Consider the following 27517-nt stretch of genomic DNA (forward strand, 5'->3'; position numbering starts at 1 on the left):
AAAAAAAAAAAGCAAGCTCCTGGTTCAGAGCAGATCATCTCAAAGCACTAAGGTAGAGAGTAATAGTGAAAATGCCTAGCTTTTTCTCCAGCCTCTGTATGAACCCAGACTCTCAAGGACATGCCTCTCCCCAGACACTGTACCCTCCCCCACATTAACCCTCCCCCCACGAACCACACACCTAAACAAAAAGTACAGTAAGCACTGGGGAATGCCTAATGGGCACATTGTGCTGTGCTCAGCATTTATTTAGCTCAGTAAAACTACACGGGGTTTTGAAATCTCAGTACCATGGTCACTTTGTCAAGGGCCTGAGGATTTAAATATATAATCTAGACAGAGGACCACTAGTTATCAGATCTTCACAATATAAACCTGCAAGGTAAATTTTATCACCATTCTGCAAGTGAAATTAAGAATAAAACAATAGATTAGGCTGGGCATGGTGGGACACACCTTTAGTTCCAGCACTCTGGAGAGAGGCTGAGGCAGGCAGAATCCTTTGCATTGAGGCCAGCCTGTTCTATATAGCTAATAGTGAAACCCCATCTTCTTTCTTTCTTTCCTTTCTTCCCTTTCTTTCTTCCCTTTCTTTCTTTCTTCTTCCCTTTCTTTCTTCTTCCCTTCCTTCCTTTTTCCCTCCCTACTTCCCTTCCTACCTTCCTTCCTTCTTCCCCTCCCTCCCTCCTTCCTTCCTTCCTTCCTTTTGACAAGATCTTTATTAAGACCTAACTGTCCTGAACATACTATGAAGATCAGGCTGGCCTTGAACTCACAAAGATCTGGCTTCCTCCTTCTCCTGAGAGCTGAGATTAAAGACTGTGAGACCTCAATTTTTTTTTTTTGTTTTGTTTTTGTTTTTGTTTTTTGAGACAGGGTTTCTCTGTATAACCCTGGCTGTCCTGGAACTCACTCAGTAGACCAGGCTGGCCTCGAACTCAGAAATCCGCCTGCCTCTGCCTCCCAAGTGCTGGGATTAAAGGCGTGTGCCACCACGCCCGGCAAGACCCCAATTTTTTTTTAAAGATTTATTTATTTATTATATGTAAGTACACTGTAGCTGTCTTCAGATACACCAGAAGAGGGCGTCAGAACTCATTACGGGTGGTTGTGAGCCACCATGTGGTTGCTGGGATTTGAACTCATGACCTTCTGAAGAGCAGTCGGTGCTCTTACCCGCTAAGCCATCTCACCAGCCCGAGACCCCAATTTTAAACAAGGAAAAGCTTGACTCTGGCATGAGAAGCCTCTGTCTATGGTCTCTCCTATCTTCCTACCTTCCTTCCTTGAGAATTCCTTCCTGTTTCCAAGGTTTACCATCAAATGTAATCATTATTTATAATGGCGCCACGGGCAATCTTGTGGCAGGCCACAACCCCCAGGGTGGCCTTGAGATTGCGTTGTCTCCAGCAGGGCTCCTCTGAGATAGCAACTACAGGGAAGAAACAACCAAAGGCAGCCATTTCTAGCCAAGCTCTGTCATCTTGGATCACATGGTGGCAACAGCTTCTCACTCCTCAAGGTCTAGTCCTTTCTATAGCTTGCTTTTCCCAGTTCTCCACTCCCATCCTTCTAGGTCTGCCTTTTTATGACTTTACCCTAAAATAAATAAATTTTATTTAGAGCAGAGGTTCTCAATCTGTGGGTCGAGACCCTCTTGGTGGGGGGGGGGACGAATGACTTTTTCATAGGGGTCATACGTCAGATATCCTGCATATCTTATATTTGCATTATGACTCATAACAGCAAAATTGCAGTTTTGAAGTAGCAACAAAAATAATTTTTACGATTGGAGGTCACCATGGCATGAAGAACTGTATTAAAGGGTCACAGCCTTAGGAAGGTTGAGAGCCACTGATTTAAAGTGTACACAGTGTGTACACTGGCTTGACAGCCTGTCCGATCAGAAGCAAGCACCTTTACTGGTTGAACCATTTTTGTTTGTTTGTCTGTTAGTTTGTTAGTTTTGTCTGTTTTTCCAGACAGGGATTTTATGGGTCTCCCTGGCTGTCCCAGAACTATCTCTGTAGACCACGATCCCCTGAAACTCTGGCATCTGCCTGCTTCTACCTCCCAGTGCTGGAGTAAAGGTGTGTGCAACCACGCTGGGCTGACTGAGCCATCTTTTAGGCAAAGCTTGACTGTGCTTTTTAGAACAAACGCCTTCAGCTTCTCATGTTTTCCAGCACATCTTGTTTGCAGGGATCATATATACAGGTCGTCAAAGAGGTCTTGGAATTAGGGGAGGCTTAGAACAGATTCAAAGCCATTCCAGGCTGGCCCTGGCGCCTTGGGTTTATCACCTACAAATCTGCTGGCTTGTCGTGCTCTTGAGATTATTGGGTGGTGAGAAAGTGTGATTGGGTCAGAAGACTGGGCACCATCTGCCCTCTGCTGGCCCGTAGTAGTATTCAGTGCATAGCCCATCTGCTAAAAGTGTCTGATAGATGACTGAGCATCTTCGCAAAGGCACTGAGCGCAGGAAGGTGATCTGTTTTTAAGCCGTTTAAGGTCAGTTAAAGAGGACATTTGAAGCTAGGTGGTGTAGCGGTGGTAGATGTCTGCGTGCATCACCGAGTTTGATATCAGTATGCAAAACCAAACAAGGCTGGCATTAATTGAGCAAATAAGACATTACAACTGTGCGCATATAGGTAGTTAGACCTCGGCTAGAACGGGGTGTGGAGGGTCAAGGAACGCTGTTCCCGGGATGGAAAATACAAGCGCCAAGCCCTCGACAAAGACATTCATGTTCTCTGGCAAATCTTACGAGAAGCTTTCCTCTCGAATTGGTGGGAAGTCACAGAACCAGGTAGAAAGGAACAGGACGTAGGTAGACGCGGCTCCAAAGTCCTGACGTCTTTCGTGCTCCTGTCGTGGCAGCTGGTGTGGCCAGGGGTGTGGTTGAGAACAGGTCAGAGCCCCAGAAGTCTGCTGCTCCCCAGTCTCCACAGGGAAAAGGGCGCTCTGGAGTGTGAACACGGGACGGGGGCGGGGTCTTTTCGAAGTCAGGGGTGGAGCCTGAGCTGACCGGTGACAGTGAAAGCCGCACCTGGTTGGTGGAAGGAGTGGAGACCGGATCTCACAGGGTCTCAGAGAAAGCGGAAGTGCCTGGACCTGGACGCTTACCTGTGGAACCTCTGCATCCAGGTAGAGGCGGCGACTCTGGGTCTCAGTGGTCCACGGGAGGGAAGTTTCTACGTAGGAACCTATCTGGGCCAGGAAAAAAAAAATGTTTTTCTCCCACTCTGTCCTATCTCATTTTCACTTCAAGGGCCAGAGTCCACATGGAGCTAGGGAAAGAGTAGGGGAGGGGATGGTTTCACTTCCTTCCTGCGTCTTTCCCAGCGGCTACCAGTTCCCTGGATAGGCAGGACTAGGAAGCTGCAGAGGGGATGCCAGGACCTTTTAGGGAGGCTTCCCCAAACTGACGGTGTGTCCTCGGGTACTAAGAGTCCTCAGTTGCAAAGGAATGTCCCCAGCCTTTGCCTGGCCTGTCTTGTCTTGTCTGTCAGTGAGGGGAGCTGAGGAGGCGGTTTTCCCTCACCCGGGGCAACAGAAGTTGCCACCCTAGGCTGGGGAACTGTAATTTAGTGGTAGACCACTTCCCTGGTATTAGGATCCCACCTTATACTCCTCTTTTTGGTGGCAGTTGGAAAGTCATCCCTACTCCATGACTCCCTCATCTCAATATCTGGGGTCCCTAGAGTCCAGAGCAACTTGTTTTAGCTTCCCTGTGGTAGAGACAAGCTATTCCTGGAACCTTAAGGATATATCTAGCCTGGCTTAAGCAGGGTGCTCCCCAAGGCCTGGAGTTCACCTGTCCATCTTGTAAATTGTGAGGTTCCCACTGGTTACGGTGTTGGGTGGCAGCCTGCGGTGTCTGAACTGTTGACTGCAGGTAGAGGCTGCCCACAGCCTGAGCGAGTGGGACAGTCACGATTCTGATCAAGATATGGTGTCTCTGCTAGATGTCACACACGGGCATAACACCTATTGTACAACAGGACCGTATGCAAATTATCCCAGCGGGCACTCATCCCTACCTGATATTATCTCCACTTAAAGAAGCTGGAATTAAGACTCAGATAAATAGGGACTGGAGAGATGGCTCAGAGGTTAAAAGCACTGGCTGCTCTTCTAGAGGACCCAGGTTCAATTCCCAGCAACCATATGGCAGCTCACATCTGTCTGTAACTCCAGTTTCAGGGGTCTGACACCCTCACATAGACGTATATACAGGCAAAGCACCAATGCACAGAAAAATAAGAAATAAAACTTAAAGAGAGAGAGGGAGAGAGAGAGAGAGAGAAAGAGAGAAATGGAGCAATTTGCCCTGGAAAGGGGCGTGATATAGATTAGAACTCAGCCACTGTGGTGTTCTTACCCACAGTGCTTTGCTGCCATCAATGATCTGAGTGTCTAGTAATAAAACTTTAACCTAAACAATAGGACAGTCAAGGAAGAAAAAGGCCAAAAAGAAGGTTTCCTTAGGGGTGGATGTGGTAGGGGTAGGATTTTACTTAGAGGTACCAAAGCCCAAGCAAGTGGGAGTCTAGAGAGTGAGATGGGTCTGACTTAAGGGCTGTATTGTACAAGGGAGCTTGACCCGTGAATGGACCTGAGTAATTCTAGTGACCCCCCCCATCCCACGTAGCCACCTCTGCCATCCAGCTCTTCTCTTGGACTAGTGGCTCTCCACTGGGGATGGGTTTTCTCAAGGAGACATTTGATGTTGTTTACAGTGCTGTTGACAGACTGAGCCTAGGGCTTTGCATACAAAAGGCACCAGGCTACACACCTAGCACTCCTGGGAGGCATTTAACGTCTGGAGACAATTTGACTCCCATGGCCTTGGATGGGAGCTGGAGCCTACTGGTTTCTAATGGTCAGGGACCAGAGATAAAGTCTTACAGCACACACACACACACACACACACACTGCTCTGGTTCTAAACAGCAGTTGAGAAGTTGTGCTACAGCAAACCAAGCCTGCCACTGCCCTTTTTTTCCCCAGTTCTTTGGCTCCCGGCAGATCTGGGGCACTTTGTTCCCACCCCTGCCCTAGGCAGCCCGTCTTACTCCTTTATTCCTGGAAACCCGTGGGACTTCTCTGCTTTGCCTAGACTTTTTGGTCCAGAGGTTTGCTCAACAGATAGGTGTGTGTCCTCCCAGTCTGTCTCAGTCAGTAGTCATCGAGCTTGGTGTTAGAGCAGAATGAAGCTTCCTCCACCGAGGAGTCAATGGATGTCTTACAGACAAAATTGTTATTGGATTTGAGTGACATTACGGAGCCACAGAGTTTAATGCCACCCCATTTTGACTTAGCCTCCTGCTGGCTAGGTCAAGACTTTATTATCAGACTCCTAGTTCATGAATAGCCACAGGGCATTGTGGGTAAGGATACCAGACTGCCTGGGTGCTAATCTCCAGTCTGACAGTGACTGACTGAGAGGTAACTCTGGACAAGTCACTTTACCTGTCTGAGACTTCTTGAAGTGCGCCATCTATTGACACAGAAAGAGGAAGAAGGCCTGTACCCAGCCTGTGGGCCCAGAACCAACCAGATCGCAGCATTCCCTCAAAGCTGTTATCCACTGGGGTCTGATTATTCAGACTTTTCCAAAAGTCCCTACGGATTGGATAGCTCCTGTCAAATGCTCAAGGGTGCAAGACCACTAGGGCCTTTGTTCAGATGTACATGCGGACCCAGGAAGGGTCCGAAGGATTCCACATTTCCCAGTGACACATATGCTGTCAATTCCTGGGCCACATTCCAAGTTTGGTGCATCACAAGAGCTGTGCAGAGGTGGCTGCTCTCTGTGGTATGGTTTGGGGACTATGGACTAATTAAGGAGTTGGGAGACCTGAATCATATATAGCCTCTTTCCTGCTCACCCTGAGCACGAATGTATACACACACACACACACACACACACACACACACACACACACACACAATCTATGCTCTATTATCTCCATACAGGGTGGCATATCACTTAGCTTCTTTGAAGGATGATCCCAAACCTTTGTCCTCTAGGAATTCTTAGGCAAGATCTGAGAGAGGAGGGTGACCTGTTGCCACGTCTTGGGTCTGGTTCTCAGTCCTCGAAGCCAGAACAGTAGGTCCCTTACTTGGCAGTTTAACAGGTGTGATGAACTGAGTCCAGTTCAGGTGGAGCAGGATGAGGGGACACTATGTCAGCTTGGTCATGACTCTCATTATAGCCCTGGCTTCTCTTTGTTGCTGCTGTAGCCTCCTCCTCCACCCCTCCCTACCCTGCCTCACACAGGGAAGCTGGAGAGACCAGTCCGGCTGGGAGATAGAACAGCGTTGGCCAGAATGTGGGTCTGAGTACCTGCCTGGCTGAATTCCAGTCTGAAGCTAGAGACTGAGAACAATGCCTGGAGACCCTGGGGTAGGGCTGTGGGCCTCATCTTACCAGGAAAAGGGGGTATGCAGGGCTGGAGTGGTTCCTTAAGCTACACAGAGATCTTACATGGTGTCTGGACTAAGATTAGGGTTCAGTAGAGATTTAAGTACCTGGAGTTCATGTGCAAGAGCCCACTCAATTTCTAGGACCAGGGAGCAGCAAGCTAGCTAGACCCATTTCTTAAATAGAAGACTTCCTTTAGGATGTCATCTAATAATAAGCAGGGCTACCTGGATCAGGACACTCTTCCCCACTGCCCACCATGTCCTGTTTACACAGCGAATCTTCCTCCTATTTGTTTTTTGCCAAGGGTTCTGGACATGAGTCACAGAGACCTGGACTTGAACCTCAGGTTCCCTCTTTTATACGTGTGAGACCTTGGGCAAGTCACTCCACCTCCCCAAACGTCAGCTAGTTCATCTGTAAACAGGAGCAATACCACCAGCTCTGCCAGCCTTGCAAGGTTGTCCTGAGGATTAGATGAGGCATGCCCATGGAGTGCTCCTGAGCATTACAGTGAGTCATAGCGTTTAGAGGCACGGGCACCCAGCTGTTGTCTCACCCCGAGTCCTTGTTTTTACAGATGTGGAGATTGGCAGTAGGAGAAGGCAGCCGGCTGCCCAAGGATCCCACAGTAGGTTTGTGGACCAGCCACGGCTAGTAGGCCCAGGTCTTCTGGAGGTTCTCCCATCCCACGGCTGCTGCCTCTGTACAGGCACATTCCCTCTCCAAGGGTTAGACACAACGTGAGCTTGGACATCCCAGCTTTTGGCCAGCAGCAGCCATGAACTATGTGGGGCAGCTGGCAGAGACAGTGTTTGGAACAGTTAAGGAGCTATACAAGGGCCTGAACCCAGCCACACTGAGCGGTGGCATCGACGTGCTGGTGGTAAAGCAGATGGACGGCTCCTTCCGATGCTCACCCTTCCACGTGCGGTTTGGCAAGCTGGGTGTCCTGCGGTCACGGGAGAAGGTGGTGAGTGCCTGTGGTCTGGCTTCATTGGGGTGGGCTTTTGAAGGTAGGGATAGCACGGCTGTCTCAGAAAAGATTTGGCTTCTCTGACGTGTGGGGGTGGGGGCGGGGCATCCCTGTCCTGTTTCTCTTCTGTTGTTCTTTTCAGTGAATTTTCTTTAAAAATTTGTCTTACTTTGTTTATCTTGTATATGTGTGTATATATGACCGTGTGTCTATTTGTGTGTGAGCATCCTGTGTACGTGTGTGTGCATGTATACATGTGTGTGTGTGTGTGTGTGTGTATGTGTGTGTATGTGCATGTGCACATTGTGGAAATCAGAAAACAATGTGGGTGGCTGCCTTTTCCTTCCACTGTGTGGGTTCCAGGGATTGAACTCAAGTCGCTAAGTTTAGCCACAAGTGCCATTTCCTCCTGAGCCACTTCACTGGTCCTCACCGTTTTGGGGTTGGTTTGGGGCTTTGATCTGCAAGATTCTTATTTTCCCAGGTAGGAAGCCCAGAGGAGTAGGACCAAATGCTGTGGCTACCAGGCCTGGCTCAACTTACCAATGCTTCTCCTGTGGCCCTGCTAACTCATCTCACATCTTCAAACAAAGTCATGTCACCTTTAGGGATGGACAAGTTTTTCTATTCCTAGTGCTAGAACTGGAATAGTTAGGAACAGTAAACAGGATAATGTGTTGAGACCAGTGTGTGGGGACAAGGGTTAGTCCCTTAGTCGGGCTATATCCACTTCCTCAAGTTCAGATGGCCATGACTTCTTTTTGCACCCGGGTCCATGTGTGAGCAGCAACGTAGTAGGAACCAAACCTCATTTGAGTTGAGGTAAACTGAGTTTTTCAGAACCCTGACAGGAAGTTATAATCTATAAAAGACAAGGTACTCAGAGGTAAGAGCTTGGACCGTAGAGCTGGGCAGATGGCCGAGTGAATAAAGAGCTTGTGATGCTGAGCTTCAATTTTCAGCAAGCTTTTCCAATATCAATAGCAAGGTGCACTATAAGTCTGTAATGTACAGTATAAGTATATAAAGCATGAAGAGGCAGTGGCAGGTAGATCTCTGGAGCTCACTAGCCTTCCAGCCTTGGTGAGCTCCAGATTCAGTGGGAGACCCTGTCTCAAAAAATAAGGTAGAGAGTGACTGAGGAAGCCACCTGAGATTAACCTCTGACCTCCCCACACAAACATGCACACACGCGTGTAAACACGCATGAAACAAAATGTAGAGAGATTGGGGTGTAGTTGAAGACCTTTTGCAGATCCTCAAAAATATCCTCCCTGCCCCAACACACACACACACACACACACACACACACACACACACACACACGCATGTGCATGCGCGCGCGCCTTAGTTTCTTCACCTATAAAGATAATGATAGGAGTTACTACAAGGGGTTATTAAACAGCATGCTCTACATAAAACACTCTACAGTAAGTGGGCATTCTCACCATAGTCCATGCAGTCAACACCTGGGAGCTGGGGAAAAGTAGAAGACTCAGGTCACAGCGGGGCTTTCTTGGTGACCATCTGTTGAGCAGGAGGCCAGGGCCACTGAAGTCTAGAGAGCACTCCATCTGCCTCAGAGCTCGAGGCCGGCGGGAGTGAGGACCCATACCTTGACCATGAAGTCCCCACCCCCCCATTCCCATTACAGGTGGACATTGAGATCAATGGAGAGCCTGTGGACCTGCACATGAAGCTGGGGGACAGTGGCGAGGCCTTCTTTGTCCAGGAGCTGGACAGTGATGAGGTAGGGGCCAGCCTCCTGGCTTGTACCTGATGTCACCTTTTCACTGGTGCTCTACCAGGAGGGAACCTGGGGTCCGTCACTGTCCCCGACCTCAGAGACATCTCTTCAGCAGAGATCTGATAAAGAAGGTCACTTGAGGCTGGCCTCAAGCTTCATGGATTCAAAGCCCAGAAAGGGGTGGGGGCACTCTGGTTGATTCTTCTTCCTGGGGAAGATTTCTGAAGCAGAGGCCCTCTGAGCCTGTGGAAAGATAGCTTGGATTGGAAGCTCAGAAAAAACAAGGCTAAGGGGACCGTAAAGAGTCAAGCCTGGCTGTTCTGGTCTGTATCAGACACATTGGGGTGTGTGTGAAGAGCGGGGTGCTTGCAGAATGAAGGCAGGGCCTAGTCCAAGCCAACAAAAGAGTTTAAACTGCTTGAATTGGATAAACGGAGCCCCCTACTGTATGCAAGACATTATTCAGCAGGCTCAAAACAAGTGAGTCCTTTACCTTTAAAAAGAGTCCCAGACAAGTCTGGATGGAATGTGAGCATCTGAGTGTCCAGTGATACAACTGCTTGGTCATTGCAAGGAACCGTAGCCTGGGCAAGCTCCCTAGAAGAAGGGGCGGGCACCTGGCTAAGTCTGTGAAGAGAGATGGGTGTTAACAGGAGGCAGGGAGAGGCTGGGGCAGGCCCCTGCTTCTCTCTGCCCTGTTGGAGTTGCCTGAACTGCTGCATCTCCTCAGTAAGAGGGGGCTTCGAGGCCAGTGTGGGCTGCCAGCACCTCTGCTCGGCCCCCATGCGCCCTAAATGAGTCCACTGTGGGGCTCTGGATAACCCGATGGCCACGTTTAGCCCTTGTTTTCTCCCCAGGAAGATGTGCCTCCTCGTCTGTGCACCTCACCCATCCCATGGGGAGGCCTGTCAGGCTTTCCCTCAGACTCCCAGATGGGCACAGCCAGTGAGCCAGAGGGCCTAGTTACTACGGGGCGGAGAAGGAGGAGGCGGAGGAGGAAACCCAGACGCAGGGAGGACGCTGTGGACTCCAGTTCTGAAGAGTTGGAGGAGAGTGAGCTGACATTGCTGGAAAAGCCAACCCCAGAGTCCCCAAGGTGGGTAGAAACCAGGTGGAGGCGTGGGGAATACTAGCCCGGGCCAGAGCATTTCTTCTGTGGATGCTGTGCAACTCTGGACAAGAATCTTGAAGTCTCTGGGCTTTCCTGCCTAAAGTTCTGACAGGCAGCCTTCCATGCCCTTGCCTGTTAGTGAGTGTTTCTTTGTGGTCCCTAAGAAGCGTGCAGGAAGAAGAAGAGCCCTCGTCGCAGCCTAAAGACATCTACCCCTACTCCGATGGCGAGTGTACCCCCCAGGCCAAGTAAGTGCTGAAGTGGGTGGCAGGCTGGTGTGAGACTGCTTTCAGCTCACATCTCTGTGGTGACTAAAGCCTCAGGACCCACTCAGTGGGTTCGTTGCTCACTTATATTTCCCTTTTGTAAAATGTTCAAGTTTGGGGCAATTTTTTTTTAAAAGATTCATTTTATTTAATTTTTTTTATGTGTATGAGTACACTGTAGCTGCACAGATGACTGTGAGCCATCATGTGTGTGGCTGCTGTTGATCTCAGGACCTCTGCCGCCCTGGCCCTGCTTGCTCCGGCTCGCTCAGGCCCCGCTCACTCTGGCTCACTTATGCCCCGCTCGCTCCAGCCCCGCGTGCTCCGGCCGCTCGCTCTGGCGTAATTTTCTGCAGCTGTCTTCAGATGCACCAGAAGAGGGCGTCCAATCTCACTATGGGTGGTTGTGAGCCACCATGTGGTTACTGGGATCCGAACTCAGGACCATCGGAAGAGCAGTCAGTGCTCTTACCCGCTGAGCCATCTCGCCAGCCCAGGGCAATTTATTTTATTTTATTTTTGTCTTGGTTTTGATAAAGTTTTGGCTAAGGATCAAACTCAATGTTTCAGCTGTGGCAAACTACTCTTGCGATGGACTTCACCATTTTAGCCAGTTTAGAGAGTACAATGGCAAGATGTCCGTTCACAATGTTATGTGACAATAGCTACTCACTAGTTCTAGAACTTTCCTTCATGCAGGACAGAAACTCTATACCCATTAAGAAGTCACGTCTTTGGGGCCAGAGAGATGGCTCCATACTTAAGAGCACTTGCTGCTCTTCCAGGGGATCCAAATTCAGTTCCTCACCCATGGATGAAGCAGCTCACAACTGCCTCTCATTCCAGCTCCAGGAGATCTGATGCCCTCCTCTGGCCTCCATAGGCACTGCATTCATGTGTGCACATACACATAAATAGATCTCACAGAAGTCACATCTTGCCATCCTATTTGTTTTGATATTTTGAGACAAGGTTTCACACAGCCAAGGCTGGCCTTGAGCTCCTTATGTAGCAGAAGATGATGCTAAGATTACAGGCATGTGTTACCACACCTAGCTTTTAAAACTAAAATTGGATTGTCTTCTTATTATTGATTTATAGGAGTTCTTTATATATGTACATTTATATGTGTAGATGTCCATATATACACATATCTATCTATCTGTGTCTCTCTGTGTGTGTGTATTCTGGATTCAGCACAGGCATAAATATCTGTTGAAAATGGTTTTCTACGTTGTCCAAGATTGAGAGGTGGCAACAGGGTTGACTAGTGGTTATCTCTGAATACTTGTTCTTTGCAGCCTCTCATCTAGTGACCTAATGTCCCCTAAGAGTGACTCAGAGCTAGAGCTGCGGTCCTTGGAGCCCAGTCCTCTGAGAGCTGAGTCTCACATGCAGTGGGCCTGGGGGAGACTGCCTAAGGTGAGTTCCTCATGCTTCCCACAGCCTCTGCCTCTCAGGGACTCCCTGGCTCCTCTGCATCAGTGTTAGAGTCCCTGGGATGCACCCCTTGTGAACTCAACTTATCTTCCTGTATTTATCTGATTGAAGGTGGCGAAAGCTGATCGGCCTGGGTTCTCGTTGGTTCTTGAAAGTATGGCTGAGGCAATCTGTGCTCTTCCTGGGGAAACTAGCCCTCCCTCCTCTTCCTCTGTGGCTGGTGTGGACATTTTGAGACCCCCAGTACTGCAGCCAGGAGTCCAGGCTGATCCGTGTCATCCTGATGTGGAGGCAAATTGTGAGGAAACTCCAGTGGATTCTCCTCTTGCTGCCCCAGAGAGTAAAGAAACTAAGATTCAGAACTCCAGGGGTGCAGGCCACCCTCCTGCCACTAAATCATGGAGCTGGACTACTCCAGAGAGCCACACTCCCTCTGGGCATCCAGAAGTCTCCAGGGGAAAAGGTAAGTGATGGCTGGGTGTCTCTCTTTGCATCCCTAGCCCCAGGTTATGTCCGGGGAGGGGTTGGGGGCTGTAGGACCTTCAGTACAGTTTGAGCAGCTGCTATATGCCAAGCCTGTGCATGGCCAGTGTTACCAGGGTCCAGTCCCATGGAGGAGCCAAATGGCATGTGCATAAACAAGAGGGAGCCTAGCATAGACCACATAGAATGGAACCATTAGCTCGGGGACGGGGGCTGTGAAATCACATGGTCATGGAATGTCTCTCTGAATAATGAGAGCTATAACCAAGACACAGACAATGAAGACCCAGCCATGGGAGGAATGAGAAGAAAACTCTAGGCAGAGGAGGCTGCGGGAGTTAAGCTTCCAAAATGGGAAACAGGTTTCAGGCCTGAGAGTGGTCTTGAGTGGGAAGGGATGATGGATGCTGGGACAGGAAGTCAAGTGGGCCAAGCTAGGCTGGACCTCCCTCAGCTCCCAGCCTGCCTTTACTGAAGAGTGCATTGTCCAAGTTGATAGCCATTGATTTATAGGAGGCCAAATTAAGTTAAATAATTAAGGGCTGGGGATGGGGCGTGGTTGGTGGAATGCTTGAGTAACATGTAGGAAGCCACAATTCAAGCCCTAGTCTCAGGTCAACTGTGTGTAGTGTATAAGCTTTTATCCCAGAATTTGGGAGATTCAGGTGGAAGGATCAGGCATTCCAGGTTGTCCTTGATTACATAATGAGTTCAAATCAAGCCTGGGATATTCGAGGCCCTGTCTCAAGAAACAATGCATAGGGTTGCTGAGATGGCTCAGTGGATAAGGCACTTGGTGCCAAGCCCGAGAACTGAGTTTGATCCCAGGATCCACATGGTGGAAGGAGAGAGCTAACTCCTGCAAGCTTTCCTCTGACCTGTACACATGTACTGTCACCCTCAGACCATGGCATACACGTCCCTACACTGACACACACAAAAGAAGTAAAATCGCTTTTTTAAAAGGTACCAATAAAAAGGTACCTTTTTATTGTGTTCATTTAAAAATAAAATGAACAAACTTTGGAATTCCAAAGTTTGCTTAGTAGCCACGTGTGGACAATACAGATAGGGGACATTTCTGACATGGAAGAGTTCTATTGGACAGCACCACATGGTTGTTCGTACCACTGAATCCATGTTTGGTGTGGGACTGTCTGCTCGTTTACTCTCAGGTTTCCTGAAGAGAAACCAGCACCTGGGCCCAAGTGACATCTACCTGGATGATCTACCCTCTCTGGACTCTGAGAATGTAGCCCTTTATTTCCCCAAGAGGTACCTGAGCACTGGGTGGCAGGGAGGTTGGGACTGGGGCCTGTGGAGCCAAAGGCTTCGTATCAAGGGCCTGGGAGGAAAGCGGGGGCATCTTCGTCTTCTTTTGTATTCATCTCATTGCTGCCCTTTGTCTTCAGTGACTGTGGGATGGGGGCCAGGAGGTGGAGTGAACCCATCGACCAGAAGCTCCTGGGGAACCCCAACCCTGAGCACAGAGCAGAATGCACTCTGGACCCAGTGGACAAAATAGAATTGTCCCTCTGTGGTGGACTGGCTGACACCAGAGATATCTCCTTGGGTATGTTCAACCACGGTGTCAGCCATTCCAAGGATTAGTGCAGAGCTAATGTACAGCCAAGGGAGGATGGAGAAGATGTTTGGGGGTCAGAGAAGGGATGAAGACTCCTAGGGATAAACAGCGGGAAGAGGAGAACAGATATGACACTCAGGAGCCATTGGAGGACAGAAATGACCCCCTCAAGGGCCAAGGAAAAACAGGAAGACCTCCAGAGATCACCACAGGGTAGGGATGACTCTAGGAGCCAGAAGTCAGGGAAGACGTTTGAGGGTGGGGTAGCACAGATGTGAGGCTGGGCTGGGCTTCCTGGGGTGCCCACTCTCAACCAACGTTTTTATGACACAAATGCTTGACAGGAAGCCTTGACCTAGCCTGTAATACTTGGAGTGCGGAAAGGTGTAAAAACCACAAGAGGTGCCAGGCAGTGGTGGCACACGCCTTTAATCCCAGCACTTGGGAGGCAGTTTGAGGCCAGCCTGGTCTACAGAGTGAGTTCCAGGACAGCCAGGGCTACACAGAGAAACCCTATCTCGGAAAAACAAACAAACAAAAAACAAACACATACACACAGCAGGAAATGTTGCCAAGTCAAAGACCTAGCCTACAGGAGGTATGTAGGAGGTATGGGGAAACAGATCGTGTGGGGCATGACAGCCTTAGCCCTCACTTTTCGCTTCTGTGCCCAGAGAAGTTCACCCAGCACATGGTCTCCTATGAGCACCTCACTAAGAATCCTGGGCTCCTGGATGACCCAAACCTCGTGGTGAAAATCAACGAAAAGTGAGTAGCTGGTTGGGGACGGCTGGTGGCCTGAGTACCCACTCTCAGTACCCTCAGAGCTGCAGTAGCTCCAACGCCTCGTTCTGTCTCTCTAGGCATTACAACTGGGCTGTGGCTGCCCCCATGATTCTTTCTCTGCAAGCCTTCCAGAAGAACTTACCTGAGGTAATGCTTAGAACCCCACTGGGGCCGCTCATTGCCTTGAAGCCTTAGCCTTGGCGAGAAAGTAAATGGTGAACAAAGATGGGGCTTGGAGCTTGTGGCTACTGGCTACCAAACCCACTCTTGAGTCAGGAGACAGAGGCCCTCAAAGTCTTGCCCATCCTGTGTGGACAAGGCCCGCCATTCTGAGGATTCTCAGCCATGGCTGGGTCCTCTTGGGTTTGGGCTTTCCATCAGTGGAACTCAGGTGAAATCAGAGTAAGATAAATATATCCCACAGATGGCCAAACTAAGACAAACCTTCAACAGGAGAGTTTGGGATCTGAAAGGCGAGGCCTGGGAGACAGGGCTCCACCCTGCCCCTCCTCTGCTGAGCTGAGGGGTGCTTGCTCCCTTGGTCAGCCTTCCTATGTTGTATACCTCTTATGTACCATACCCGGCTTGAGGAGTCATGAGCCACAGGAAGGCACAATTGATCAAAGACTCACCCAAATGGGCATCAAATTCAACCGATTGGTAGGGATGAGTAGCTTAGGGAGTTGAACGAGTGCCCACTGGTTAGACAAATGAGTGACAGGCCTGAGCAGGTTGGGCAGGGAGCAGCATGTGTGGATACCCAGATGGGGGAAGGAAGCCGATGTTTATATTCCTTCTTAGAAGGAATATTACCTAGCCTTCTGCAGCCACCTGCCCTCTCTGTGACGTCATTGAAGGCATAGCCTTGGCAAGAAAGTGAATGGTGAACAGAGAGGGGCCTGTGACTCCACCTGCCCTTTCTGCCCTCTGTGAGGCACCCAGGGCCCCACTCTTGCTTTATCCATGACTCTGCTCAGTTAGGCTTCCTCAAAGGACACCTAAGTGTTGACAGCATCCCTTTAGTGACATCTGGCTCTATCATATGGTGACAGGAGCTAGGACCTATGGGAAGAAAGAGAGTCCATCCCTTGTTTGACTCTCCTTATTTTATCCAGACAGACTCACCACTTGAGGCCTTTGAGAGGAACCCCCACCCCCACCCAAAGCCACTAGCACCCAGACTGGTAAACCCCAAGCTCATGTCCTTCTGACTTGAGTTCTGTAAACTGCATCTGTAGGGTGCCAATAGGTCATCAAAGTGGGTTACCTAGCATGCATCTAATCAGCTTTTTTTTCCCCTTAAGGTAAATGATGCCCAAATCAGATACTGATCAGAGTACAAAGAGAGGGATAGGATCATGGGTTAGGACCACTGACTTCAGGAAGTTGTCTGTGTCTGTCTTTGGGATTGAAGAGCATCCTGACTACAGTCTGGCCAGTGGGAGGCATTCTGCATAGAGTACCAGTTCTAAGACTCTCCCGATACAGTACTACCCTCCATCACTCTGGTAGGACACAGGCTCGTGAGATCTTGAAGCTAAGCTAGAGCCAAGAGTTCTGGTGAGGCAGAAAGGGCCTTTGGTCTCCTATGCAGACTTCCTTGAGCCATTCTTGGGCTCTCAGGAAGAAGTGAACATTTTCTTCAGCCTCCAGAGGTTGACAGTACCTTGCTCTAGGGTGGGCTGAGATTCTGGGCTCATGGGGTCCCCACTGTCAACATAAGGTAGATTTATGTGGTGTAGAAAGAACTCGTGGCCGCCATCTATCCACAGAGCACTGTGGACAAGCTGGAGAAGGAGAAGATGCCCCGGAAGGGTGGGCGATGGTGGTTTTCCTGGAGACGAAGGGACTTCCCAGCTGAGGAGGTAGGTGGGTGGCTAGTGATCACGGGGCAGGGCCAGCACAGGGCAGGAAGCAGAATTTGCTTATGGAAGTTCTTCCCACAGCACAGTGCCCAGAGGGAGAAAGCTGCAACCAGGAAACAGCAGGGGTGAGTAGGACCTGTTGGCAGGGCTCAGGGCTGGAGCCTGGTGAGGATCAGCGTGGTGGGGGAGGGTGCCAGAACCTCCTCTTCCCCAGCCGGTTCATTTTCCTGAGAAATGTCCCCACCTCCAAGACGGGAAAACAGACCTAGAGACATATCAGATGTCCCTCAGGTAGGAAATGACAAAGCCGAACAGATATGTAGACTCCCAGCCTGGGAGAAGGGCTGCTATATTCAGGGGAGGGACAGGATCTGTCTTCCCCAGCCCACACTTGATTCTTATCTTCGAAGCAACCCAGTCATCATGCAGTTTGGAAAGAGTGACCAAGGGTGGGCCAGCTGAAGCCAAAACAGTGGAATTAGGGATAAGTTCCGGAATGCATGTGTTCAGGAAGACATCCCAGAGAGGCATACTGAAGCTAGGTCGTTGGACCTCCATTCCAGCTTGGCTGTCAGTTCCCTGGGAAGACACCCCACATAGGTAGCACCTGATGGAAAGGAAGGCAGACTCTAGAATGATAGGGACAGGGCTGGGTTGCTCATGTGACTGTGCTGAAGATAAGCAAAGGACCTTTGGCTGGAGGTGGTGGTTCAGAATGCCAGTGATGCCCACAGAGAGAAGACAGAAGTCTTAAGCAGCGATGATGACGTCCCAGACAGCCCTGTGATCCTCGAAGTCCCGCCACTGCCATCCTCCACTCCAGGCTATGTCCCTACCTATAAGAAGTCTCTTCGTCTCTCTTCCGATCAGATTGTGAGTGTGCGCATCCGTGTGTTCCTGGGTGGAGGGGCCAGGTTGTGTTAATCCTATTCAAGTCTCACAGGACCAAGATGAAGTGCAGTTCACCACAGGCCAGAATCTACCCTGTAGGTAGCTTCTCTGATAGCCTGTGCTTGAGTACCTATGGGGGCTCACTTCTTCACAGGCCAGCTTATTTCTGTTAGAAGCTCTAGTGGGAAAAGTCCTCTCATATCCCAAAATATCTACCTGCAGCGCACTGTAGCGTACCTTGGAAACCTCACTGAAGCCATCCGTGCTGATAATAGATTTTTCACAACCCCATCCATCCTTCACTATATGGATTCTCTGAGCTCTGTATCTGGTAGCCCCTTGGCCAGGAAGGCATCCATGGTTTGACCAGCTTGGTACAAAGTACCAGCCCTTGCCAGGTACCCTAGAGTATTTGTCCACTTTTGGATCAGCCAGGACACAGAGGTCCCCTAGCTATGATGGAGAGAGGCCAGCATCATTCTCTAAGGATCACATTCAGGGCCGGGTCTCACTTTAGAGGGGTATTGACTCACGTACCTTGCCCCCTCAAAAGGGCTTCCTATGATGATGGCACAGCCCCGCCTCCTTTGGAATAAAGTATTTTCCTGTCAAGACCAGCCCTTGCCTTGGGGCTGATCTTGAAACCCAGGCCAAGAGTCACAAATGTGGCTTGTCTGATATTTGTGCCACAGGGCAGAAGGCAGTGTGCAGGTCCCTGGGAGCACAGATGCCTTCTTTCCGTATATACATGTCTGTGTGTGGCTACTGTAAAACTCCTCAGGAAGAATCTCTGAACAGGAAGAGGAGAAGGAGGCTCCTAGGGATCAAAAGCCACAGTCAAAGTGTAGGGTGGTAGGGGATCATACGTTCCCCTTTGGTCTGCCCCCAGCGGTGTCTGAACCTGAATGAAGGAGCTAACGATGTGGTCTTCAGTGTGACGACCCAGTACCAAGGCACCTGCCGATGCAAAGCCACCATCTACCTGTGGAACTGGGATGACAAGGTGGTCATCTCTGACATAGATGGCACCATCACCAAGTGAGAGCCAGCTGGCTGTCAGGGGCCTGGGGGAGTGCCTGGGGACCTACCTCCCGTTGTTCTGGGTGTGTGGGAGCAGTGTGCAATGGCTTCTTCCAGGTGGGCCAAGGTGGGGCTGAGCTGCACTAGGGCCACCCCCATGGAGCATGGGAGCCATGTGGGCAGCCTAAATGACCTTTCTTCCCTGGCTCTAGGTCGGATGCTCTGGGCCACATTCTGCCCCAGCTGGGGAAAGACTGGACTCACCAGGGCATTACTAGTCTCTACCACAAGATCCATTTGTGAGTGCTGAGCGATGGCTGGGTTGGGGCTCCTAGCTGGAGGGTAATAGAGTATCTTAGGCCACCCTAACTTCTGCCCTGGGAAGCCAGTCTTGGGCACCACCAGAGCCCACAACAGAAGTAGACTGGGAAGTCCATAAAACAGAGACCTTCCTGGTCCTTAGTTCTTGTGTGAGTCATCTACCTGTGGAGCACAAGGTAGTAGGAAGCCATGTCTATCCTAGCCCATAAAACAGTGTCCGAGTTCCAGCTGGGACAGACAGATGTGGAGAATACCCCCAAGGCCTTCCTCAGTCTCCTTCATTTAGAGACCTCTGGGTTTGAAGGCCAGAGTCCCCCGTTGAGCTGTGTTTGTTGTGAATGGGTAATGGGAATGGGGGGAGGTGTGTCTCTGATGGCTCTGTCTCTCACCCCCAGAAATGGGTACAAGTTCCTGTACTGCTCAGCACGGGCTATCGGCATGGCTGACCTCACCAAGGGGTACTTGCAGTGGGTGAGCGAGCATGGCTGTGGCCTTCCTAAGGGCCCCATTCTGCTGTCTCCCAGCAGCCTCTTCTCTGCCCTGCACAGGTAACCCCACCCTTACACACAAGGGAAAGGCAAGAGCACACATTTGCTCATGGCTATCTCATAAGACTGGTGAGACAACATGCCCTCTGACTCGCTGGTGTCTTGTCTTTCCTTGGCCCTCTTCCCTGTCTGTGACCATGGCCACTCTCCAGGGAGGTAATCGAGAAGAAGCCAGAGGTGTTCAAGGTTGCCTGCCTGAGTGATATCCAGCAGCTGTTTCTGCCTCAAAGACAGCCCTTCTACGCTGCCTTTGGGAACAGGCCCAATGTGAGTGCCCACTCCTCACAGCGGCAGCCCCGGCTCCCTGCGCCCAGCAGTCTCAGACACTGCCCCAACCTTTTCTGTCTCTTGCAGGATGTTTTTGCCTACAGGCAGGTGGGCCTCCCTGAGTCTCGAATCTTCACAGTCAACCCCCGGGGAGAGCTCATTCAGGAGCTCATAAAGAATCACAAATCCACGTAAGGCCACATGTCCCCCACACCCAGGGTCTCCCAGGACCCGGATTTCACCTCCTCTCCTGGGTAAACCCTGAGCCTCACCAGCTATGAGGGCCAATGTCTTGTGACAGCTCTGGCTCAGTGCAGCCCCTTCTGCCCACAGGTACCAGCGGCTTGGAGAAGTGGTTGAGCTTCTCTTCCCACCCGTGGTGCGTGGCCCCAGCACCGACCTGGCCAGCCCTGAATACAGCAATCTCTGCTACTGGCGGAAGCCACTGCCGTATGTGGACTTTGATGGCCTGGCTTGAGCTTGCCTTGCCAGGTCTCCTTGGTCTGTGACCCAGGACTGATGGAGTACTTCGGACTTCATCAGATGTGTGTGCTGTGGGGTCAACCCAACAAAGAGCTGCAAGTTGATTGGCAGCCACCCTTACCACCACCTTGAAACACAAATGCCATGTTCATCAGTTTGATTGCTCGGTACCAGGGCACCGACCACTTCAAGGTCATCTACTTGAAGAACTGGAACAACAAGTAGCCATCTCAACAGAGAGAGTACCATCACCACGTGAGGCCCAGGTGGCTGTTGGGAGCATGGGGAGTACCCAGGGACCCACCTCTCTATCAGGGGTTGGGCATCTACCCCAGGCCTCAGTACAGCCCTGACCTCCAATAATTAAATGTGTCACTAGACCCTTATTCAGTCCTCTAGGTCCTAGGCCATTGGTTCTCAATCCTTGGGTCCCAACCCCTTTGGGGGTCAAATGACCCTTTCACAGAGGTCTCATATCAGATATCCTGTGTGTCAGATATTAACATTATGATTCATAACAGTAGCAAAACTACAGTTATGAGGTAGCAATGAAAATAATTTTATTTACAACATGAGGAACAGTATTAAAGAATCACAACTTTAAGAAGGTTGAGAACTGCTGTCCTTGGTGTGTCATCTGGGAATACTACTATCTCACAGCTTTCAGGAGCCCAGACTACCCTCCAAAGCCAGGTGTCTCTGTGATCCTATCTCTCTGCTCATAAGTCTCGATCTAAACATCTCTTCTTCCTCTACCTTGAAATCTCAGCTCCAAGCCGGAATGGTCCAAAACCCCTCTGACCAAAAGAAAAAGAATTTGGAGGTCATACAAGGGCTCATGGAGTATGGTTCCTGCCTGCCCCTGTTGGTTTCACCCCTTTTCTGGGGGCTTAGCCCAATCCTGACTCTAGCAGATGGTGTTTGCTGATCATCCTGCCCTGGCTTCTGCAGGTCAGTCTAGTGGCCAGCTGGCTGAGCGAGCAACGATCCAAGGCACCCCAGGACATAGAATGACAGTGAGCTCCCCCCACCCCCATTGCCATTAGTGAAGAAAGCACCTTTAGAACAGTTAAAAGATTTAATCCTCAACCTGTTTTCCAACCCACATCACAGTGGAGGGCAGACACTGACTGGTCACAAGCCAGAATGCAGGCCAGTGGGAGGAACAGAGCACCGCGGGCCCAGGGTGCATTGGGGGGAAACTGAGGCCAGGAGCTTCAACAGAAATAGGCAGTCTCTAAACACATGTGTTTTCCAATCATTCCTTAATGGCTTCCTACCAGAGCTTCTCTCCAGCTTGTGAAGCTCCTGGCAAGGCTAGGGTTTCATATGGACATTTAAAAGTAATGCTTAGCTTCCTTTTCATCCAGTTCCAGCCCCTTTCTTGGGGTCTCCCACAGCAGACTCTAAGGCTACACTTGGCAAGAGGTACTGACCATGGCGGTGGGGAGAGATTTTCCTCTAACTGGAGAGGACCGTGTGGGTGTATTTGTGAAATCAAAGAGAAAAGATAAATTGGGGTGGGGTCTTCAACATTGTCTGGATCCCTTCTTTGGGATTCTACAGCTGCCTACACCCTCATCACGAGGCAAGATCAAAAGGAATATGGAGCGCTCTTGGCTGGGCGGCCAGGCTTTTGTTCTGTTCTGCAGGATGCGTGGGGAGTTGGAAACCTCAGGTGGCCTCTGGTCTGTAGTTCAGAAATAGCACCTATGAAATTGCCAGATAGGCCCAGTGGGCATCATCTTCCTGTAGAAACCTCATCCAGATATCTGAGGATAGAAGCCCAGGGACAAGGGAAGAGATGCCCCTGGGTGCCATGACTGGTCCCTGGTTAGTAAAGGGAACAGTGGACAGGCTTGTCTGAGACTTGGCCAGAAAACTCTGCACAGTTAGTTGCTAGCTCCAGTGTGTCTGTAACAAGAGGAAATGCAGACAATGCAGCGTGCCATCTCAGAAGCCCAACTTGGTCTTCGGGCATGGCGTCCTTGCCTTGGCTCTTGAGACGGCATCCCATGTAGCTCACCTTGACTGTTACCCTGTTTTGTCCAGGTTACAGCTCTGAGGGTGACTTTTGATGGCTGAAACAGTCATGCGGAATTGGACCAAGGCCTCTAGCAGCCAGGGAGGGCTGGAAAATGCTTCCGGGTAGGGTTGGCCTCCGGGATGATATTCCCAGGGTTGATGGGATATGTGCTTTAGATTTTTGTGCAGCTATCCTAGTCAGCTCGCCCTGGTCTCACCTCAGCCAGCTGAGCTCTGCAGTCCAACAGGTCATCCCGGAGCCGCGCGATGTCCTGTGTGTGCTGGGCCAACGTGTGGTTGAGCTTGTCTATGTGGCCCCACAGGCCCTCCCTGACCCTCGGCTGCTCAGTAGGCAAACTGTTTGGGTGGGTGGCCAACAGGCCCAGCCTCTCACATGCTCCTTCCACTTGGGCCACCCTCTGGTCAAAGTGGCCCACTGTATGCTGGAGTTCCTGGGCTGTGTCCCAGCAGCGACTCAACCCTCCGGCCACGTTGGCCATGCCAGCCTTGATTTGTTCCAGCTCCCCTCGCAGGTTCAGGACCTGCCTGTGGCCAGCCTGAAGCCTTGAGCCCTGGCTGCTGACCTGTTCCTGGATGGCGTGGACCTCGGCTTCCACTCTTCGTTCTCGTTCATCCAGGGATGTGTTGGCAGCTAAGAAGGCATCAGAGTACTGGCTGACAGAGTCACTGAGGCCTGAGAGTGACTTGCTCACTGAGTTCAGGTTGACCTTCAAGAGAGTGATCTCACCTTGGAGCGAGCTGCCTGTCCCTTCTGCCAGCTGCCCCTGAACTTCAGCTACTGTGCCATTGAGCTGTTGGAGCAGGGCAGTGTGACGGGCCACCTGGTGTAGGAGGGCCTCACTCCGGCTCTGCCAGGCCTTCACCTCTGCCACAAGGTTGTCCAGGATGGCTGTGGTGGTACTTGGGGTGCACGAGGTCTCCAGGGACACTAGCCTTTGTTCCAGCACAGCTAGTTCTGAATGAACAAGCGGCCTCGCTGATCTGTCTGGTATGGCGCTCTTGGGGCTTAGCTCTCCGGTCAGAGTTGCTAGCCGCTCCTCTAGGCTCTGCACTCGCTCTTCCAGTGCAGACCCGAAGCCACCAACACTCCAGCCCCCCATCTCCATTCTCAGACAGCAGCCCCTTGCTCCATTCTCTGTCCCATTGATAGTCTCAAGGCCTTCAAGCAGCCCGTCTACACCTCCCTGGAGCACAGCTGCAGAGAGGCGCGCAAGCTCATCAGCAGCCAGGGTGCTGGGGCCGCCTTGGGTCTCAGTGACAGCCTGCAGGTTCCTCTCAAGGCTGTCCACTCGGGCACTGATCAAAGCCAGTTGTCTGCAGCAGGTGTCCCCACCAGTCAGAGTCAGACCCTGCAGCTGAGTACCCAGCTGGGAGAGCTCCCTACGCAAGGCCAGCTCCCGGCCATCGAGGCTCTGGTGCAAGCGCTGGCTGGCGGCCTGGCCCTCCTCACATTGCTGCCGCACCTCTTGTACTCGAAGGTCACACTCACTCTGGACACCTTGCAGCTTCTGCTCAAAGCCATCCAGCAGGCTCCCCCAGAGTCGCTGTAGCCGCTGGTCCACATACTCCTCCAGGAGGGCTAAGGAGGTCAGTGGGGATGGAGGGGCTTCCCGCAGCCGCTGCAGGTGAGCCTCATGCCCTAGGGCCAGCCCGTGCACCTCATCTAACAGCTGCACCTTGGTCTGTAATGTGTTGCTCACCTCTGTGACCTTGCTCAGGATCTCACTCAGAGGAGGGATGAGTGGTCCTCTGCCTCTGTCTTCTGGGTCCACAAGCCCCTCAGGGATGATCCCAAAGCCTATAGGTACGACAGGAGCCCTGGAGTCACCAGTGATCCTATTGGGATCCTCGTGGCTGGCCATCAATCCATTCAGAGTGCCATATGCTTGTGATAGGCGCCGTTCTAGCCGCTCGCCAAATAGGCCTTGGCCTTTTCTTCCTAAGGAGGAAGAAAGACCCCAGAAGCATCGCAGGCCTGGCCCTCCATTACATTATCCTCATCGCTGGATACAGTTCCCTCACCTTTAAGATGGGGTCTGGGTGGGGAAGGTTGGGGCTTTACAGTCATGGCCCACACGAGATGCACCCCCCCCAACACACACACACTACACACACAACTTCCAAGAGTTTAGCCAGTCTGCATCAGTTCCTCCCCACCCTGACCTAAACCTATGAAACCCAACCCTCCCTGGAGGACATTCATGGACAGACTCACCACGGGGGCGCAGGGCCTCTCTGCTATAAGGAGAAGGCCTGGGACCTGGGCCCAACTGTCCCAAGGGAATGTGAGGCTCTGGCTCCTGGTGGGGTGGGGTGGCTCCATGGTCTGTCAGGTGTTCTGGGCAGCCTTCCCCAGTAAGACCAGGGCAGCAGCGCCAGGCCAGGTCTGTCACAGTCTTATAGCCAATCTTGTATCTGGGTCTGAACACTGTGCGGTACCTGGGTCAGAGAGAACAAGGGAGCAGGCCTTTCAGAGGCTCTGAGCCCTGGGAGTGAAGGATGTGTGGAGAAGCCCCATCATACTGCTTGCTTGAAGAGAAAGCTAGCAGGGATTTAACCCCAATCTTCCCAAGATGACTAGCTCCCCATCTGCCAAGAGAAATTCCATTCTGGCTCTAATGGAGCCTTTCAGAATCCTTACAAAGCTTCAAGCTCCTGATCTGTAGAAGGAATATCTCACCAGGGCTGGGCAGGCAGCCCCTTTCACTGCTCCGGGGTATTCTCAGCTCCCACCAGCTTCCTTCCCTCTTACCAACCATCTCTAGATTAGTCAGGGAACTGGACTCTGCTCAGAGGCTGATATGAGGTCACCTCTGATCGTGGGCGGGAAGGGAAGGCCAAAGGTGCAGGCAGAGCTCACCAGGAACACCTCCTTTACCTGATCAGCCACGTACCTGGTCACCATGGGATATAGGTCTGTTCTCAGACATACACATTTAAGCTCTTCAAATGCAGACTTAGTTATATCTCCTATCCTGGGCAGCCTGTATGATCTATATTGGGGCTTCTGGCTTCCACCTTCTCCTTGCCGAGACCCCTGCAGTCTCAACCTCTCATCTCTTTCCCTAAACTCTCTGCCTCTGCCATATCTTCTAGCCTAGACTCCCTCTTGTATTCCTGGGGCTTCTGAGCTCCAAACTGAGCCCGTCCTTGTCTCTTTGGGGGAGGATCTGCTGCAAGTTCAACATTTTGGGGTCTTCCATGGCCTTTTTTAGGGATCCTGGTCCTCTCTAGCAAGCTCTGTGGCCCCAGATAGGTTCTTTGAAGCCCAGGGTACTGCAGCCCTTTGCAGAAATGGTTCTGTTCCCAGCCTAAGGCAATACCCTGGGATGTACTCACTCACCTGACTGTTGAGGGGCAGTTGGGCCCCCACCCACAGTTCCGGTACTCAGCCTTTACGTAGCTCTCTGCTCCTTCTTGTAGGATGCAGGTTACATTCCTATGTACCACATAGGCACAGAGAGACCTGGAGGGGGAAACAGCACCTCTGGAATATTTGGCCCGAGCTCCCACCTGTTGGTCTCGGGAGTTCCCCGTATCTTTTTTATTTATTCTTATTCCATGGAACCTTGGACCTTTGCCTAGGGTCCATATCATCTGAACTGGGTCTGTGTCCTTGATGGCTGTCTACTGAGCCAAGTGCTTAATTAAACTAGAAGATTGGGTATCTACCCAGCACCACTCTGAGAAGGCCGCCTCAGCTTCTCCCTCAACCACTTGGCCTTCTTTCTCACTTCACATCCCCCCTGTCCCTCCCCCACCCCCCACCCCCCACCCCCCAGCTCCTTCACTGCTTCAAAACTCTTTATCCTGGCCTTCGAGGTTTCTAGAGCACAACTTAGTGGCTTCTTTTTAATCAGGCTGTCCTCCTTCCTCCCATGAAAAAGCTCTTTAGCCTCCGCTTTGGCATTTCCTGGCTCCCAAGCCCAAGACTTGTGCCTTCACTTATAGGAAGTCTGCTCTGATGCTCCTGGGCTCATGGAGTGTGGGCTGGGTACTTGCCTTCAAGATCTTACATTCGATCGGAATTCAAATTTGGGTATAAATTAACCACCGTGGAAGTCTGTCCGTTCTACAGTACAAGCCCAAGACCCACAAGTCCTCACCATCTGTGCATCTCACCCACCTTGGGGCTCCTAAAGGGTTATTGGGGCCAGACCAATAATAAATAGGAGGGGAGGAGCAACTACCTACAGTAACCCTGGCTCTGTCTACAGCCACGCAAGGCAGAGGAGGGACAGAGGGCGTTGGAGTGGGGAGCCCCGCGTGTTCCAGGGACGTACAGCCCTTCCTCCTCTCCTTCCACCTGGTCGGCTGCGCCTGGAGTTTGCTCACAGCGCAGCTGGAAAATGTTACTTCGCTGGAAAGGTTTCCACGGGCACTGCCAGGATCCCAGCCGCCGCGCCAGGCCCCCTCGGCTGACTTGTTCTTCGCCAACCCCGCAGCCTCCTGGATGGCGGGGCGCCTGCCCGCGCAAAGGATCGTGTCGGGGGAACCGCCCCATTGATGGCTGGGGTACCCAGGTCTCGACGCCTCCGCGCGGGTCCCGGCAGGTGGGAGTGGCGGCTCGCCACGCGGGGGCCCCCCTCGCGTTCCCTCCGTGTCCCGGCCCCGCGCTTACTTGTGCGGCCCCGGGCGCAGCCGCGGACGCCATCCGGTGGTGTAGAGGCTGTAACGGGAGGCACTGGGCTGTGCTGGCCGTGCGAGGAGCGGGGTGCCCTTGGCCTGCGCCCCCGAGAGCAGCGCCGCGACGGCGCACAGCCACACGGGCAGACGGCGGCCCATCGCGCTCGGTCGTCACTCGGTCCCTCGGGGTGCCTCCCGCAGGGGATCCTCCACTCTCCCTCCCGGCTCCCGCCGCCACTCGAGACCCCCGGAGCGCGCTGGTTCGGCCGCCCGGAGCTGTGCGGCCGCTGCGTCCCGCCGAGTGGCCCGGGCTACTCGCGGCTGGGGCCGCGCAGGGGAGGCGGGAGGCGGGCTCTGCACGGATTAGCATAAACTTGGGGCCGCGCCGCGAGCTCCGCCAGCCCCCTCCCCGTCGCCAGCCCCCGGCCCCAGCTCCAAGCTGACGCCCGAAGGGCCGCGTGCAAACACGAGGTTAAGAAACGAGCAGGCAGGACGCAGGGCGCTAAATTCCAGGAGGCTCCCCAAACACGCGCAGCCCCTGCGTACTCTTAGGGTACCCAGCAAGAAGCAGCGAAGCCCGGAGGCAGGCCTGGCCTACCTGCTGGGATCCCCAAGACTCG

The 27517-nt window shown here is 51.9% G+C and overlaps 2 protein-coding genes across 8 annotated transcripts in view; one reads left to right on the forward strand and one right to left on the reverse strand.

Moving 5' to 3' along the window:
* Lpin3 (lipin 3) overlaps positions 1 to 21052 on the forward strand; it is a 26095-nt gene extending 5043 nt beyond the window's left edge. The window contains exons 1-20 of one of the 7 annotated variants that reach the window (XM_031372617.1): positions 3003 to 3150; positions 7017 to 7409; positions 9067 to 9162; positions 10017 to 10255; positions 10438 to 10518; positions 11838 to 11958; positions 12088 to 12439; positions 13635 to 13734; positions 13872 to 14032; positions 14719 to 14812; positions 14908 to 14977; positions 16573 to 16695; positions 16777 to 16820; positions 17430 to 17568; positions 18476 to 18624; positions 18819 to 18905; positions 19323 to 19475; positions 19628 to 19742; positions 19830 to 19933; positions 20076 to 20755. In XM_031372617.1, coding sequence (XP_031228477.1) covers positions 7218 to 7409; positions 9067 to 9162; positions 10017 to 10255; positions 10438 to 10518; positions 11838 to 11958; positions 12088 to 12439; positions 13635 to 13734; positions 13872 to 14032; positions 14719 to 14812; positions 14908 to 14977; positions 16573 to 16695; positions 16777 to 16820; positions 17430 to 17568; positions 18476 to 18624; positions 18819 to 18905; positions 19323 to 19475; positions 19628 to 19742; positions 19830 to 19933; positions 20076 to 20220 — 2565 coding nt within the window. In that variant the 5' untranslated portion in view covers positions 3003 to 3150; positions 7017 to 7217 and the 3' untranslated portion in view covers positions 20221 to 20755. Of the gene's footprint in view, positions 1 to 3002; positions 3151 to 7016; positions 7410 to 9066; positions 9163 to 10016; positions 10256 to 10434; positions 10519 to 11837; positions 11959 to 12087; positions 12440 to 13634; positions 13735 to 13871; positions 14033 to 14718; positions 14813 to 14907; positions 14978 to 16572; positions 16696 to 16776; positions 16821 to 17429; positions 17569 to 18475; positions 18625 to 18818; positions 18906 to 19322; positions 19476 to 19627; positions 19743 to 19829; positions 19934 to 20075 lie in introns of those variants that run through there. The other 6 variants (XM_031372619.1, XM_031372615.1, XM_031372620.1 and 3 more) reach the window with 6 other exon arrangements.
* A 232-nt stretch (positions 21053 to 21284) lies between these two features.
* Positions 21285 to 27200, reverse strand: Emilin3 (elastin microfibril interfacer 3). The gene is made up of 4 exons (XM_031372622.1): positions 26893 to 27200; positions 25615 to 25737; positions 24487 to 24710; positions 21285 to 24210 (listed from the first exon to the last, which is right to left on the reverse strand). Exons 1-4 carry the CDS (start codon positions 27054 to 27056, stop codon positions 22445 to 22447), a joined length of 2277 nt encoding a protein of 758 aa, XP_031228482.1. The 5' UTR covers positions 27057 to 27200; the 3' UTR covers positions 21285 to 22444.
* Between the last annotated feature and the right edge of the window lie 317 nt (positions 27201 to 27517).

The sequence above is a fragment of the Mastomys coucha genome, unplaced genomic scaffold, assembly GCF_008632895.1.
Source record: "Mastomys coucha isolate ucsf_1 unplaced genomic scaffold, UCSF_Mcou_1 pScaffold15, whole genome shotgun sequence".
NCBI classification, from domain to species: domain Eukaryota; kingdom Metazoa; phylum Chordata; class Mammalia; order Rodentia; family Muridae; genus Mastomys; species Mastomys coucha.